Source organism: Ursus arctos, unplaced genomic scaffold (genome assembly GCF_023065955.2).
Source record: "Ursus arctos isolate Adak ecotype North America unplaced genomic scaffold, UrsArc2.0 scaffold_6, whole genome shotgun sequence".
NCBI lineage: Eukaryota > Metazoa > Chordata > Mammalia > Carnivora > Ursidae > Ursus > Ursus arctos.
The window spans coordinates 51,380,082-51,398,312 of NW_026623078.1; the positions used below are offsets into that span (position 1 = coordinate 51,380,082).

Below are 18,231 nucleotides of genomic sequence, written 5' to 3' on the forward strand. Positions count from 1 at the left end.
AGAGGTCTAGAACATAGATCTGAGCAAATCATAGCTGAAAACTTCCTTAATCTGGTGAGGGAAACAAGCATTCGTGTCCAAGAGGCAGAGAGGACCTCTCCCAAGATCAATGAGAACAGACCAATGCCATGACATATAATAGTACAACTTGCAAATCTTAGATCCAATTAAACAATCTTGAAAGCAGCGAGGGGGAAGAGATTTCTTACGTACAGAGGGAGGAACATCAGAATAACATCAGAACTGTCCACAGAGACCTGACAAGCGGGAGAGAGCTGGCAAGACATATTCAGGGTACTAAATGAGAAGAACATGCGCCAAGGATACTTAATCCAGCAAGGCTGTCATTCAGAATGGATGGGAGAGACAAGGAGCTTCCAAGACTGGCAGAAACTGAAAGAATATGTGACCAAGCAGGCCCTGCAAGAAATATTAAGGGGGGGGGTTCTCTAAAAGGAGAAAGACCCCAAGGGTGATATAGAACAGAAATTTACAGAGACAATCTATAGAAACAAGGACTTTACAGGCAACATGATGGCAATAAAATCATATCTTTCAATAATCACTCTCAATGTGAACAGCCTAAATGCTCCCATGAAATGGCACAGGGTTGTAGATGGGATAAAAAGACATGACCCATCCATATGCTGTTTACAAGAGACTCATTTTGAACCTAAAGTTACCTCCGGACTGAAAGTGAAGGGATGGAGAACCATTTTTCATGCCTAGGGACCGCAAAAGAAAGCTGGGGTAGTAATTCTCGTATCAGACAAAGTAGATTTAAGCTAAATACTGTAGTAAGAGATACAGAAGGACACTATATCATTCTTAAAGGGTCTATCCAACAAGAGGCTCTAACAATTGTAAATATCTACACCCCCAACATGGGAGCAGTCAACTACATAAGCCAACTGTTAACCAAAATAAAGAGACTTATTGATATTAATACATTAATAGTATTATTAATAGTATTATTAATGTATTAATAATGTAATGTAATTAATGTAATGCACTCTCAGCAATAGACAGATCATCTAAGCAGAAAATCAACAAAGAAACAAGTGCTTTGAATGATACACTGAAGCAGATGGACCTCATAGGTATATATAGAACATTCCACCCTAAAACAACAGAATACTCTTTCTTCTCGAATGCATGTGGAACTTTCTCTAGAATAGACCACATACTGGGTCACAAATCAGGTCTCAACCGATACCAAAAGACTGAGATTATTCCCTGCATATTCTCAGACCACAATTCTTTGAAACTGGATCTCAATCACAAGAAAAAATTTGTAAGAAATTCAAACACTTTGAAGCTAAAGACCATCCTGCTTAAGAATGATTGGGTCACCGAGATGCCCTTCAACAGATGACTGGATTAAGAAGTTGTGGTCCATATATACAATGGAATATTACTCAGCTATCAGAAAGAACGAGTTCTCAACATTTGCTGCAACATGGATGGCACTGGAGGAGATAATGCTAAGTGAAATAAGTCAAGCAGAGAAAGACAACTATCATATGATTTCTCTCATCTATGAAACATAAGAACTAGGAAGATCGGTACGGGAAGAAAGGGATAAAGAAAGGGGGGGTAATCAGAAGGGGGAATGAAACATGAGAGACTATGGACTATGAGAAACAAACTGAGGGCCTCAGAGGGGAGGGGAGGTGGGGGAATGGGATAGACCGGTGATGGGTAGTAAGGAGGGCACGTATTGCATGGTGCACTGGGTGTTATACGCAACTAATGAATCATCGAGCCTTACATCGGAAACCGGGGATGTACTGTATGGTGACTAACATAATATAATAAAAAATCATTAAAAAAAAAAAGAATGATTGGGTCAACCAGGAAATCAAAGAAGAGTTTAAACAATTCATGGAAACCAATGAGAATGAAAACAAATCAGTCCAAAACCTATGGGATACTGCAAAGGTGGCCCTAAGGGGGAAATACATAGCCATTCAAGCCTCACTCAAAAAAACAGAAAAATCCTGAATACACAAACTAACTTTACACCTTAAAGAATTGGAGAGAGAACAACAAATAAACTCTAAGCCAAACAGGAGAAGAGAAATAATTAAGATTAGAGCAAAGATCAATGAATTAGAAACCAGAAATACAGTAGAGCAGATCAACGAAACTAGAAGCTGGTTCTTTGAAAGACAGTAAGATCAATAAACCACTGGCCAGACTTATCCAAAAGAAAAGAGAAAGGACCCAAATTAATAAAATTATGAATGAAAGGGGAGAAATCATGACTAACACAAAGGAAATAGAAAGAATTATTAGAAATTATTATCAACAACTATATGCCAATTAAGTTAAATAACCTGGAAGAAATGGATTCCTTCCTGGAAACCTATAAACTACCAAGACTGAAACAAGAAAAAATCGAGAATCTGAAGAGACCAATAGCCAGTAATGAAATTGAAGCATTGATCAGAAACCTTCCCCTGCCCCCAAAAAAGAGTCCAGGGCCTGATGGATTCCCAGGGGAATTCTACCAAACATTCAAGGAAGAAATAATACCTATTCTCTTGAAGCTGTTTCAAAAAATAGAGACAGAAAGAAAACTTCCAAACTCATTCCATGAGGCCAGCATTGCCTTGATCCCAAAACCAAGCAAAATCCCATTAGAAAGCAGACGTACAGACTGATATCCCCGATGAATATGGATGCCAAAATTCTCAACAAGATCCTAGCTAATAGGATCCAACAGTACATTAAAAGGATTATCCATCACGACCAGGTGGGATTCATCCCTGGGATGCAAGGGTGGTTCAACATTTGCAAATCAATCAATGTGATAGAACACATTAATAAAAGACACAAGAACCATATGATCCTTTCAACTGATGCAGAAAAAGCGTTTGACAAAATACAGCACCCTTTCCTGATTAAAACTCTTAAGAATCTAGGGATAGAGGGAACAGTCCTCAATTTCATAAAAGCCATTTATGAAAAGCCCACAGCAAATTATCATTCTCAATGGGGAAAAGCTGAGACCCTTTCCCTTAAGATCAGGAACACGACAAGGATGCCCACTCTCGCCACTATTGTTCAACATTGTACTACAAGTCCTAGCAAGAGCAATCAGACAACAAAAAGAAATGAAAGGTATTCAAATTGGCAAAGAAGAAGTCAAATTCTCTCTCTTTGCAGATGACATACTTTATGTGGAAAACCCAGAAGACTGCACTCCCAAATTATTAGAACTCATACAGCAATTCAGTAATGTGGCAGGATACAAAAACAATGCACAGAAACCAGTTGCTTTCCTATACACTAACAATGTAACTGTAGAAAGAGAAACTAGGAATCGATTTCATTTACAATAACACCAAAAACCATAAGATACCTTGGAAGAAACCTAACCAAAGAGGTAAAGGAGCTATACTCTAGAAACTACAGAACACTTATGAAAGAAATTGAAGAAGACACAAAAAGATGGAAAAACATTCCATGCTCATGGATTGGAGGAATTTAAACATTAAAATGTCTATGCTGCCCAGAGCAATCTATACTTTCAACGTCATCCCGATCAAAATACCAATGGCATTTTTCAAAGTTCTGGAACAAACAATCCTAAAGTTTGTATGGAACCAGAAAAGATCCTAAATTGCCAAGGAAATGTTGAAAAAGAAAAACAAAGCTGGGGGCATCATGTTGCCTGATTTCAAGCTATATTACAAAGCTGTGATCATGAAGACAGCATGGTACCGGCTCAAAAACAGGAACATAGATCAATGGAACAGAATAGAGAGCCCAGAAATGGACCCTCAACTCTATGGTCGACTAATCTTCGACAAAGCAGGAAAAAATATCCAATGGAAAAAAGACAGTCTCTTCAATAAATGTTGCTGGGAAAATTGGACAGCTATATACAGAAGAATGAAACTCGACCATTCTCTTACACCATACACAAAGATAAACTCTAAATGGATGAAAGACCTCAATGTGAGACAGGAATCCATCAAAATCCTAGAGGAGAACATAGGCAGTAACCTCTTCGACATTGGCCACAGCAATTTCTTTGAAGACATGTCTCCAAAGGCAAGTGAAACAAAAACAAAAATGAACTTTTGGGGCTTCATCAAGATAAAAAGCTTCTGCACAACAAAGGGAACAGTCAACAAAACAAAAAGGCAATCCACGGAATGGGAGAAGATATTTGCAAATGACACTACAGATAAAGGGCTGGTATCTAAGATCTCTAAAGAACTTCTCAAACTCAACACCCAAAAAACAAATAATCAAGTCAAAAAATGGGCAGAAGACATGAACAGACACTTCTCCAAAGAAGACATATGAATGGCTAACAGACCCATGAAAAATGTTCAACATCATTAACTATCGGGAAATTCAAATCAAAACCACAGTGAGATACCACCTTATACCAGTTAGAATGGGAAAAATTAACATGGCAAGAAACAACAAATGTTGGAGAGGATGTGGAGAAAGGGGAACCCTCTTACTTTATTGGTGGGAATGCAAGTTGGTACAGCCACTTTGGAAAACAGTGTGGAGGTTCCTCAAAAAGTTAAAAATAGAGGTACCCTATGACCTGGCAATTGCACTACTGGGTATTTACCCCAAAGATACAGATGTAGTGAAAAGAAGGGCCACACGCACCCCAATGTTCATGGCAGCAATGTCCACAATAGCCAATCTGTGGAAGGAGCCGAGATGCCCTTCAACAGATGAATGGATAAAGAAGTTTTGGTCCATATATTCAATGGAATATTACTTAGCCATCAGAAAGGATGAATACCCACCATTTTCATCAATATGGATGGAACTGGAGGGGATTATGCTAAGTGAAATAAGTCAAGCAGAGAAAGACAATTATCATATGGTTTCACTTATATGTGGAACATAAAGAATAGCTTGGAGGACATTAAGAGAAGGAAGGGAAAAATGAAGGGGAGAAATCAGAGTGGGAGGTGAACCATGAGATACTATGGACTCCAGGAAACAAACTGAGGGTTTCAGAGGGGAGATGGGTGGGGGTGGGTTAGCCCAGTGATAGGTGTTAAGGAGAGCATGTATTACATGGAGCACTGGGTGTTATATGCAAACAATGAATCACGGAATACTACATCAAAAACTAATGATGTACTGTATGGTGACTAACATAAAACAAACAAACATAGTACTGAGGATGGGAAAGGAACTCGTCAGTGGAGCAGAAATTTTGACAGTAGAAAGCTGATGGGATCATGTTGACATATAAACCAGAGCTGAGAATAGAAACTACAATTATGATGCTTTGCAAAGGGAAGACTGGACAACACATAGAAGCCACAATTCATCTTCTTGGCAGGAACTGTGAAAACACCTTGTATAATGGACTGAATTTTTATTTCCCCTCCCAAATTCTTCTGTTGAAATCCTAATTGCCAATGTGTTAGTATAGGAGATAGGACTTTGAGCATGAGAGTAGAGCCCTAACGAGTGAGATTAGGGTCCTTATGAAAGAGTATCCAAAGTCTCCCTTCTCCCTCCTGCCATGTGCGTACACAATGAGAAGACAGCCATCTATGAATCAGGAAGGGGGGTTCTCACTGGACACTGAAAACGGCTGCAGTCTTCCTGATCTTGGACTTCCAGCCTCCAGAACTGTGAGGGATAAATTTCCGATGTTTATAAGCCACCCACTCTAAGGTATTCTGTTATAGCAGCCTGAACTAAGATTCCTTATTGGATTTTAATTCTACTCCATGGGAGAAACAACTTCCCCCTAGTCCTCTGGGGTCCCTAGCTTTGCCTTCTGAAATAAATTTTCCTTATCTATTATCCTCTAGGCCACATCTGAAGTTGGCATTGGAAAGTGGGCCTCTTTGGAGGTTGTAAAAATTTCACAGCCTGCTTTCTGATGATGCAAGTTTGGGGGCCTGGTGGTTGTTTTATAGATTGAAAAATTACAGGCATTTTCAGGCCAGGCTTGTGGTTTTGTTGAGAATACAATTCCATCAAAATTTAGTAAGCTTTCAGTCTATTTACTACCAGTTGGTTCCATGTCAAAATCTCTTCTGGTCTCAGTTCTTAAGCCTGCCAACTCTCTTTTATTTTATTTATTCACTTCTATACTTAGCACATTTCCCTGTTATTTTAATGGTGGCTATTGTAAGGTCATATAAAACAATAGGCTAAATAAGGAAGGCAATCCCTCTACTTTGACCTTTGTTACAGGGCCACTACTGTCCAGATGAAAAGTCTTACTGAGAAACATTTGGAAGTGCACTGACCAAAGGCTCTGCTTAATGGGGCATAGCTGCAGTTGACTTTTCCAACTTCGAGAGTCCAAATTATTAGCTTCTATGTCAATTTTAATTGCAAGTCATAGTCAGAGAATTTAACTCCCTTAACTTCCATTTCTACTTGTACACAGTTTAATTCTTGCCTGATATATATCTAAAGCTAAAAGCAACAAGGACCAACAACACATAAACACACCAACATTCTATCCTTTTTTTTTTTTTTTTTGGACCACATCACCACATCTTTTAGAAAGCTATGGCATACTCGAAGAGTTGGACCTCATAGATATATATAGAACACTACACCCCAGAACCAAAGAATACTCATTCTATTCTAATGCCCATGGAACATTCTCAAGAATAGACCATGTTCTGGGACACAAAACAGGTCTCAACCGATACCAAAAGATTGAAATTATCCCCTGCATATTCTCAGACCACAACACTCTGAAATTGGAACTCAACCACAAGGAAAAATTTGGAAGAAACTCAAACACTTGGAGACTAAGAACCATCCTGCTCAGGAATGACTCGATAAACCAGGAAATCAAAAATCAATTTAAACAATTTATGGAGACCAACGAAAATGAAAACATAATGGTCCAAAACCTATGGGGTACTGCAAAGGCAGTCCTATGGGGGAAATACATAGCCATCCAAGCCTCACTCAAAAGAATAGAAAAATCTAAAATGCAGTTTTTATATTCTCACCTCAAGAAGCTGGAACAGCAACAGAGGGACAGGCCTAATCACTCACGAGGAAACAGTTGACCAAGATTAGAGCAGAAATCAATGAATTAGAAACCAGAAGTACAGTAGAGCAGATCAACAGGACTAGAAGCTGGTTCTTTGAGAGAATCAATAAAATTGACAGACCAGTGGCAAGACTTATCCAAAAGAAAAGAGAAAGGACCCAAATTAATAAAATTATGAGTGAAAAAGGAGAGGTCACGACCAACACCAATGAAATTGGAAGGATTATTAGAAACTTTTATCAACAGCTATATGCCAATAAATTAAGCAATCTGGAAGAGATGGAGGCCTTCCTGGAAACCTATAAACTACCAAGACGGAAACAGGAAGACATTGATTTCTTAAACAGGCCAATTAATTATGAAGAGATTGAGTCAGTGATAAACAACCTTCCAAATAACAAAACTCCAGGCCCGGACGGTTTTCCTGGGGAATTCTACCAAACATTCAAAGAAGAAATAATACCTATTCTCCTAAAGCTATTTCAAAAAATAGAAACAGAAGGAAAGCTACCAAACTCTTTCTACGAGGCCAATATTACCTTGATCCCCAAACCAGGCAAAGACCCCATCAAAAAGGAGAATTACAGACCGATTTCCCTAATGAATATGGATGCCAAAATCCTCAACAAGATCCTGGCTAATAGAATCCAACAGTACATTAAAAGGATTATCTATCATGACCAAGTGGGATTCATCCCTGGGATGCAAGCGTGGTTCAACATGCGCAAATCGATCAGCGAGATACATCATATCAACAAGAAAAGTCTCAGGAACCATATGATCCTCTCAATTGATGCAGAAAAAGCATTTGACAAAATACAGCATCCTTTCCTGATTAAAACCCTTCAGAGTGTAGGAATAGAGGGTACATTTCTCAATTTCATAAAAGCCATCTATGAAAAGCCTACAGCAAATATTATTCTCAATGGGGAAAAGCTGGAAGCCTTTCCCTTAAGATCAGGAACAAGACAAGGATGCCCACTCTCGCCACTATTATTCAACATAGTACTAGAAGTCCTTGCAACAGCAATCAGACAACAAAAAGGGATAAAAGGTATCCAAATCGGCAAAGAAGAAGTCAAACTGTCTCTCTTCGCAGATGACATGATACTCTATATGGAAAACCCAAAAGAATCCACTCCCAAACTATTAGAAGTCATAGAGCAATTCAGTAATGTGGCGGGATACAAAATCAATGCTCAGAAATCAGTTGCATTTCTATACACGAATAACGAGACTGAAGAAAGAGAAATTAGGGAATCCATCCCATTTACAATAGCACCAAAAACCATATGTTACCTTGGAATTAACTTAACCAGAGACGTAAAGGACCTATATTCTAGAAACTATAAATCACTCTTGAAAGACATTGAGGAAGACATAAAAAGATGGAAAAATATTCCATGCTCATGGATCGGAAGAATTAACACAGTTAAAATGTCCATGGTACCCAGAGCAATCTACACTTTCAATGCTAGCCCGATCAAAATACCGAGGACATTTTTCAAAGAACTGGAACAAATAGTCCTTAAATTTGTATGGAACCAGAAAAGGCCCCGAATCTCCAAGGAACTGTTGAAAAGGAAAAACAAAGCTGGGGGCATCACAATGCTGGATTTCGAGCTGTACTACAAAGCTGTGATCACAAAGACAGCATGGTACTGGCACAAAAACAGACACATAGACCAATGGAACAGAATAGAGAGCCCAGAAATGGACCCTTGGCTCTTGGGACAGCTAATCTTTGATAAAGCAGGAAAAAACATCCGGTGGAAAAAAGACAGTCTCTTCAATAAATGGTGCTGGGAAAATTGGACAGCTACATGCAAAAGAATGAAACTTGACCACTCTCTCACACCATACACAAAAATAAACTCCAAATGGATGAAAGACCTCGATGTGAGACAGGAATCCATCAAAATTCTAGAGGAGAACATAGGCAGTAACCTCTACGACATCGGCCAAAGCAACCTTTTTCATGACACATCTCCAAAGGCAAGAGAAACAAAAGATAAAATGAACTTGTGGGACTTCATCAAGATAAAAAGCTTCTGTACAGCCAAGGAAACGGTCAAAAAAACTAAGAGGCAGCCCACGGAATGGGAGAATATATTTGCAAATGACACTACAGATAAAGGACTGGTATGAAGATCTACAAAGAACTTCTCAAACTCAATACACGAGAAACAAATAAATCAAAAATGGGCAGAAGAGGGGCGCCTGGGTAGCGCAGTCTTAGTTAAGCGTCTGCCTTCGGCTCAGGGCGTGATCCTGGCGTCCTGGGATCGAGTCCCACATCGGGCTCCTCGGCTGGGAGCCTGCATCTTCCTCTCCCTCTCCCCTGCTGTGTTCCCTCTCTCGCTGGCTGTCTCTCTGTCACATAAATAAATAAAATCTTTAAAAAAAAAAAAAATGGGCAGAAGATATGAACAGACACTTTTCCAATGATGACATACAAATGGCTAACAGACACATGAAAAAATGTTCAAAATCACTAGCCATCAGGGAAATTCAAATCAAAACCACACTGAGATACCACCTTACGCCAGTTAGAATGGCAAAAAATTGACAAGGCAAGAAACAACAATTGCTGGAGAGGATGTGGAGAAAGGGGATCCCTCCTACATTGTTGGTGGGAATGCAAGTTGGTACAGCCACTCTGGAAAACAGTGTGGAGGTCCCTTAAAAAGTTAAAAATTGAGCTAGCCTATGATCCAGCCATTGCACTACTGGGTGTTTACCCCAAAGATACAGATGTAGTGAAGAGAAGGGCCATATGCACCCCAATGTTCATAGCAGCATTGTCCACAATAGCTAAATCGTGGAAGAAGCCGAGATGCCCTTCAACAGATGACTGGATTAAGAAGTTGTGGTCCATATATACAATGGAATATTACTCAGCTATCAGAAAGAATGAATTCTCAACATTTGCTGCAACATGGATGGCACTGGAGGAGATAATGCTAAGTGAAATAAGTCAAGCAGAGAAAGACAATTTTCATATGATTTCTCTCATCTATGGAACATAAGAACTAGGAAGATCGGTACGGGAAGAAAGGGATAAAGAAAGGGGGGGTAATCAGAAGGGGGAATGGAACATGAGAGACTATGGACTATGAGAAACAAACTGAGGGCCTCAGAGGGGAGGGGGGTGGGGGAATGGGATAGACTGGTGATGGGTAGTAAGGAGGGCACGTATTGCATGGTGCACTGGGTGTTATACGCCACTAATGAATCATCAAACTTTACATCAGAAACCGGGGATGTACTGTATGGTGACTAACATAATAAAAAAATCATTAAAAAAAAAAAGAAGAAAGAAAGCTATGGGCACAACAGGCACATGGTCTGCCTTCCAGGTTATCAGAAGTAACAGCTTCACCAAATATTTTGCTATGACATTACAAAGGTCACCAGTTTTCTCACCTTCAATTATCTGTTTCCTGGTGCTCAATGATTGATTGCTTAATGGACTTCACATTTTAGGTTTTTATTATGGCAGTACCCTACTAGTAGTAATTTTTATATTACTTAACATCTAAGAAAAGCTGCTGTTAAAAAAAAAAGGCACAAAAATAAAGTGACTCAAACAAGATAAGGATTTTTCTCTCACATAACAATCCAGAGTGAGACATCTCTCCTTTATGAGGTCATCCAGAGACCCAGGCTACATAATTCCTTAGGGAGGTGTCCCATCTATGTGTTGGGATATTTCATTTTCAAAAAAGACCCGAATGGATATCTCATACTTCTGCTCACATCCCCTTGACCTGAAATTTTTCACGTGTTAACGTCTACCTGCAGGGTAGACTGGGAAATGACAGTTAACTCCAGTTAGGTAGTCAAGGACACAGCTAAAACTTGGGGATTACATTATTAAAAGGAGTAAGAGTTGGATAGATGATGGGAAACAGTCTCTGTCACAATGGGGGTAAAGAAGGGGATTACCATTCAATATCATCATGTACTATTGAATTTTTTCTTTTTTCCTAGGTACATATATCAATTTTATAATAATTACAATAAAGAAGAGATTTCTGAAACAATAAATATTTCAGGCCAGACCTACACCCTAAATATTTGACTTTGGAAAAAGAAACAGCACAGAGCGGAATTTTTTCATCTTTGTATCCAAGGTTCTAATTCAAAATATAGAAATAATTGCTCATTGAGAAATACACCAAAACTCTATAGATACACATTAAAAAGTTGCAGTAGTATAAACTCACAAAATCCCATAATATTAGAGCTAAAATTTAAAAAAGGATCTTTTGGGGTCATTGGGTGGGTTGGTCAGTTAAGCATCTGCCTTTGGCTAAGGTCATGATCCCAGGGTCCTGGGATCAAGTCCTGCGTCAGGCTCCCTGCTCCATAGGGAGTCTGCTTCTCCCTCTGCCCCTCCTCCCACTTGTTCTCTCAATTTCTCTCTCTCTCAAATAATAAATAAAATCTTTTAAAAAGGACCTTTTGGTCTATATATATAAATAATAGAGACTCAAAAAGTAAAATAAATGGCCCTGCATCAGAAAGGCAGTTACAGATCCAAGATTAGAATCAAATTCCAGTGAATCATTGGATATATACCAACTGAGAAATTTTTTGAAGCAGAAATTTCACTGTAATTTTTAAAAGGGAATGCCAATTAAGAAAAAAATACAATTATTCACAGATAATGCACTATAAAGTAATTGTCAATTATATGACAAATTATAATGATACACATTTAAGAAATATAACATGAAGATTATACCTTTAATACTAAATGTTTATTAGAAAATAATATACACAAGCTGAAATCTGACCCAACTGGACAAATTACTTTTGGATTATTTCACTATTATTTTTATTTCAAAATATACTTATTCACCCCAAACAATAGTGTAAACAAAGTAGGAGATCAATTTTCCCACGTTTTGAAGGGTATACGTTGACAAAGTATACATAATTTGTGTGTTTTAAAAGCTAAGTCTCTTCCAAAAGTAAGTGGTCTTTTTTTTTTATGAGAATTTAACTCAGCTCATAAAATCAAGAAGCACATCAGATATAAATAGTTAGCACAATTAGAATTAATTAATTTATTTGTACAAACCCAAGTCAGATTTAAGGGCACTTTTAAGATTACCTAACATATATATTACATTAAATGTAAGTAAGGAATGTATTTTAAGTTTTATTAATTCAACAAAAATTGAACATTTCCTCTAGGCATTATACTTCCAAAGATGATGTAAAAGAAAAGAAACTACTCAAATGGATGTAATATAGATACCGCTAAAACAAATAAGTCATCTGTTAGAAGGCACTATTGGTAGTGTATGGGGCTAGGTACTATGATACTTTTTAAAAAAGAATATGCTGGGGAACTAGAATTTAAAGATTCCATCGTAAGTAGAGATCTCAAAAAATTAAACATAAAAATGCTCCAAATCTAAAGCAGTGGTTCTCATCTAGGTATTTTGGCAATGTCTGGAAATATTTTGGGTTGTCACAACTGAGGAGGTGCTACTGGCCTCCACTGGGTAGAGGCCAGGGATATTGTGAAGCATCCAACACTGCACAGGACGCCAGCCCTCCACAACAAAGAATTAGCTGGCCAAAAATGTCAGTAGTGCCAAGGTTGAAAAACCCAGGCCTGAAGTAATTTAAGTGATTTAATGTGATTTAATGAGCACTAATTTCTTCTCTGAACGACATGATGACATGTAGGTACATTTCATAAATATGAAAAATGATATAGATAGACAAAGATTATATACTTCACATGAAATTGTGATATTATTATGTATTTTAACTAAAAAAATACTACTGGCAAATTTTTGTGAATGGCATTATATTGACCTTTCTTACATATGCAGTGATTTTTACCTTCCTGTGATCTTTACAGTGGAGACATTTCCTTCATTTTTTTCAACAAATATTTAATGAACATCTATTTTCTAGATATTCTATGTGAGGTGCTGGAATGAAAGTTCAAATAACAGCTTTATTGCGGAAACAGGCATGTGGACAAAAAATTACAATCCATATGACAAGGGTTATCACAGAGGAATAAATAAGCCACAGTGTGGTAAGACGGAAGAGGGAGTGATAACTTCTGTAGTTGGGGGAGGGGGGCATGCTAGGGTAAGAGAAGAATATCAGCAATAGCTTCCCAGAAAAACAAATGCCTGATCTGAATATTTATATCAGAAGACAGGAGGGACTTATAAGTATGTCACGCTGAGTAATGAATTTCTTGGGGCACCTGGGTGGCTCAGCTGGTTAAGAATCCAACTCTTGATTTTGGCTTGGGTCATGATCTCAGGGTCAGAGCCTGCTTAAGATTCTTTGTCTCCCTTTCCTTCTGCCCCTCTCCCCTGCTTGCATGCACACTCTCTCTCTTGCTCTGAGGAAAAAAAAAAAAAAAAGAACCTCTATTTTATCAATAACAGGTTTAGCAATCATCTTTTTTTTTATGATTTTATTTATTTATTTATTTATTTATTTGAGAGAGGGAGAGAGAGGAGGGGCAGAGGGAAAGGGAGACAGAAAATCTCAAGCAGACTCCCCACCAAGCCTGGAGCCTGACACTGGGCTTGATCTCATAACCCTGTGATCATAACCTGAGCCAAAATCAATAATCAGACATTTAACCGACTGAACCACCCAGGTGCCCCACTGATCATCTTAATGAAGGATTTAGGCAAGGTAATGTCATAAGGAGGTATGATTTTATAAAAAATCACTGAGCACAACTGGAATGTGGTCAAGCAGAAGACAGAGATACTAATGAGGAATCAGATTCAAGGTGCTAAGAATCTGGAACAAGGAAGTCATCCAATGGGCTTGGGAGAAGGAGGAGATGAATGAAGAGATGTTAAGAAGAATCAGTAGAACCACAGTCAGAAGATACTTCCTGAGCATGCCAATATAAGGAACTTGTTTCTAGTGCCAAGAAGTTGAGACTAGCCCATGCTGGGGGATGCTTTGAGAGTAGGCCAAAATGATCATGTGAATATTTATAACAAAGATTGCCATCAATTTTATATATATATATATATATATATATATATATATATATATATATATATATATCTCACACAATAAAACAAATAATTTAACTTTTCTTAATTTTATCTTAAAACCAGCTACAGAATTCTTTAAAATACTGGTGTCAAACTTGAGGGTCCCACCCAACATGTTAAAGAGCTTAGAAGTCATCACTACTGTCCTCAACAAGAAAAAAACTGAACAAACTGAAAATCAACAACTCTTCTTGGATCCTTCAAAGAACTGTGGTAACAGGGCAAACTGCTGCCCCTAAAACTGGAGAGAAAGACAGGCAGATACAGAGAATCACAGCTTACCAGGAGCAGAAGCCAGCAGCTGGAGTTAATTTGGGGAGAAATTCTTTACATCGTAATTGATGACTTGCTCCAGGCTCAGGGCAGACCAGCTTGAGAGAGGCCCTGTCTCTGGGGGGTGGGGGGTGGGGTCCACATTCTTGGGTTTTACTTCCAGTAGCTCCACCAGGTTCTCACTGTAAGGATCAGAGAAAAATCCCCTCCTGCTTCTGGTAGAGGGAGTGGTAAAGTAAACATTTTGGAATACACCCAGAGTTCTCTTCCTAACAAGGCCTGCCCTCAAGGGAAACTATTTTACCGGAGCCTAATGGACTGGGGTTTTACTAAAGCCTAAACGACCTGGGGGAAGGGAAATACCCAACTCAGTCTCACCAGAAGACTGACATATAACCAACAGAATGTAAAACACTTCCCCTCCTCCTACACTTTACCACATCAACAGGGTTCTGGTGTAATAACCGTGATTTCAGCTAAAAGAACTGGAAGCCTCAGACCCTATTAAGGAGTCTCCAGAAAAACCCACAACAACAGAGGAGACAAAAACAAGGACATACGGGAAATTTCAGCCTGTAACACCACAGCCACAGCAAACAGTAAATATAGCCTAATGCTTAGCCAGATAAACATAAAACCTCACACTAAAGGCCCATATAACCTCAGTTCCTTTTATCATGTCTTGTTTTCTACAAAATATTAAAAAGCATGCTAAAAGACAAGGGAAAAAAAACAGTCTGAAAAAATAAAGCGAGAATCTGAACCAGACTCAGATATGGCAGAGATTTTGGAATTATCAGATCAAAAATGTAAAATGATTAATATGCTAAGAGATCTACTAAAAAAAGTAGATACTATGTCAGGCCAGATGAGTCATATAAGCAGAGCAATGGAAGTTCTAAAACAAATTCTAAATGAAATACTAGAAACTGAAAACATTCTAACAGAAATGAAGAATGCTTTTGATGGGCTTCCCAATGGACTAGACATAGCTAAGGAAAGAATCAGTGAGCCTGAAGAAAGGTCAGCAGAAAATTTCAAAACTGAAATGTAAGGGGAAAAAAAAACAAACAGTGGAAAAGAAAAGAATATCCAAGAACTGTGGGACAGTTATAAAAGGTGCAACAGGTGTGTCATAGAAATACCAGAAGGAGAAGATAAGTAACAGAAGCAATATTTGAAATCATGATGACTGAGAATTTTCTAAAATTAATGACAGACACCAAACCACTAACCTAGGAAACTCATAGAACATAAGTAGGATAGATAGCATAAAATCTACACCTAGACTTACTATATTTGAATTGCAGAAAGTCACAAAGAGAATCTTGAAAGAAGCCAGGGGAACAAGGTAAGAATTATATTTGATTTCTCTTCTGAAAACATGCAAGCAAGAGGAGAATGGAGTGAAATATATGAAGTGTTGAAAGAATAAAACCACTAACCTCGAATTCTGTATACAGTGAAATTATTCTTCAAAAGTGAAGGAGATATAAAGACTTTCTGAAGCATACAAAAATTGAGGGAATTTGTCTCCAGTAGACCTGCCTTACAAGAAATGATGAAAGAAGTTCTTCGGAGAGAAGGAAAATGATAATAGGTCAGAAACTTGGATCCACATAAAGAAGGGAAGAGCATTAGAGAAGGAATAAATGAAGGGGAAATAATTTTTATTTTTCTTATTCTTAATTGACCTAACAGAAAACAGTTTAAGATGATAATAGCAAGAATGTATTCAGTGATTATAGCTTATGGACAAGTGAAGTGAACTGACCAGTGAAGGGATAAGGGACAGGAGGGAGGAAGTGGACATGCTGTGTGATAAGGCACGTGCAACACCCAAGAAGTACCCAGTAGTGCTTGAAAGCAGGCTGTTATCAGTTGTAAATGCATATTGCAAACTCTGGGGCAACTTCTTTAAAAAAGAAGTACAACTGACATGCTAAGAGAGGAGAGAAAATGGAATCTTAGAAAATGTTCAATTAAAACCAAAAGAAGGCAGAAACAGAGTGGAATATCAGAAAGGAAGAAAGAAAAGAAAAAAGAAAAGAAAAGAAAAGAAAAGAAAGAAAAGAAAAGAAAAGAAAGAGAGAGAAAGAAAGAAAAAGGGGAGGGGGGAGGGAAGGGGAGGGAAGCGAACAGAAGGAAAGGAAAGGAAGGAAAGGAAAGGAAAAGAAAGGAAAGGAAAGGAAAGAAAGGGAAGGGAAGGGAAGAAAGGAAAGGAACAGCACAGAACAAGTGCAAAGCATAGAAAAGTTACAGGCTTCACAGCCACCACGGGTGTGGAGCAGAGTGAAAGCAGAGGAAACCACAGGGCTCCAAAGCTGTAACAAGTGTCCAAACCACTGCTTTAGAAGAAAAACTCTCTCTGAAGTGTGCCTCCTGATGCTTTCCCTCTTTAAAATGTGTAACTCTTTAGAGAATCAGGAATAGCGATTTCTACTTTGCAATTACTCTCTGGGGTTCTGAGAGAGCGGAAGTCCGTTGCTTCCAATCCCGTAATCCACGTCACAGTCTTTAGAGCTTCTGCGTCCGGAGGCCTACAGCTGGTGAAGTTCATTCTCCCGCGTCATTTCTGACACTTTCTCCTTTCTCTCTGGGAAAGAGGAGAAGAGGGTGTGTGTCTGGGCTTTCTCTGATACAAGTGTAACTCCAGTTAATAGGGGCGCTTTTACTTTTGCAAGCTCCTATCGCTGACCCTCACATTCACTGCAAAGAGTCCTAGCGGAGCCTCTCTAGTACAATCCCCCAGGATGTCTGTTAAAGAGGGAGATTCCTGGGTTCTGCCCAAGAGCTTCTGCATCAGACTCTAGGAGAGCGAGCCCAGAAATCGCCCTTCTGGCAAATGCCACAAGTGACTCTTACACGCCCTGAAGTCTGCCTCTGAGAACCATGGCTTGAATATACGGCTCCTTCAGGGCTGGGGAAAGGGACGGGGTTCGAAGGCACTTCTCTTTATGTTTTGGGTCAATGTACTGCTAGGAGTAGTTGCCCCTAACCCCCTGCCGATTATGTCTGCTAACGAAATACAGTAAATGCTCCAAGAATATTTATTGAAAGATTACCTGAGGAGCATAACATAGTACTTTCTTAAGTTCTGTGATTAGCAAACCATTTTGATTCTTCTAACCTAGATAGAAATCATTTTGTTCTAAATAAGTTTTTAAAAATTTTATGGTCTCGTATATCAGGTATACAGAATAGCTATCTTTTTAAAACTATGAGAGTATAACATGCCAAACTTTATTTAGATGGTAGGCTTGCTCTAATGCAGGCCATCAAAAAATCACTTGAGCTTCCATATCAGGTAAATTTGGTTTAAGGAATTCCTGCAAGAGAAAAATAAATGGTTGAAAACATAAGCAGCTATGGAAAATCTAAATCGAAACCAAAGAAAAAAACTTACAAAGAGCTGTAATAAGGATCAAAAAAATGAACAGATATGTCAGCAAACCCTCCAGGTTGAGGCACTGTGAGGGCGGCCTAAGGGGCTGGGGAACTTGCAGAAGGGTGCAGTGGCTAGGATAAACCAAGAATGACAAAAGATGAACAGGCTAAGACCATAAAGGCCTGCTCATTAATCCCTCCCAAGAACCAGAAAACCAATCCACAGAAAGCTAAGCAGTAAGATAGAAGATAAGAGAAAGGGACCTTTACCGGGTTCTTCAAGGACAGGGTCCAAGGGCCGTGCCTTATGCTACATTATATCACTATCCCACTCTGTAAAGGTATTGAAGCCTTTACATTAGCAGCCAGTCAAAATTGTATAATCCCATCAGTGTCTGCAGGAAAGAAGGACTTGGCTAGATTTTCAGTTATTTTCAGTTCCTTCTTATATTCCCAACTTGGGGAGATGGACCTTGGAAAAAC

General features: G+C 38.7%; 1 protein-coding gene across 1 annotated transcript in view; it reads right to left on the bottom strand.

Moving 5' to 3' along the window:
• Positions 1–17,679: 17,679 nt before the first annotated feature.
• Positions 17,680–18,231, bottom strand: part of RGS22 (regulator of G protein signaling 22) — a 116,595-nt gene continuing 116,043 nt past the window's right edge. Inside the window, exon 29 of the mRNA XM_057307799.1 lies at positions 17,680–17,690. Within this exon, the coding sequence (XP_057163782.1) occupies positions 17,680–17,690 (11 nt within the window). The remainder of the gene's footprint in view (positions 17,691–18,231) is intronic.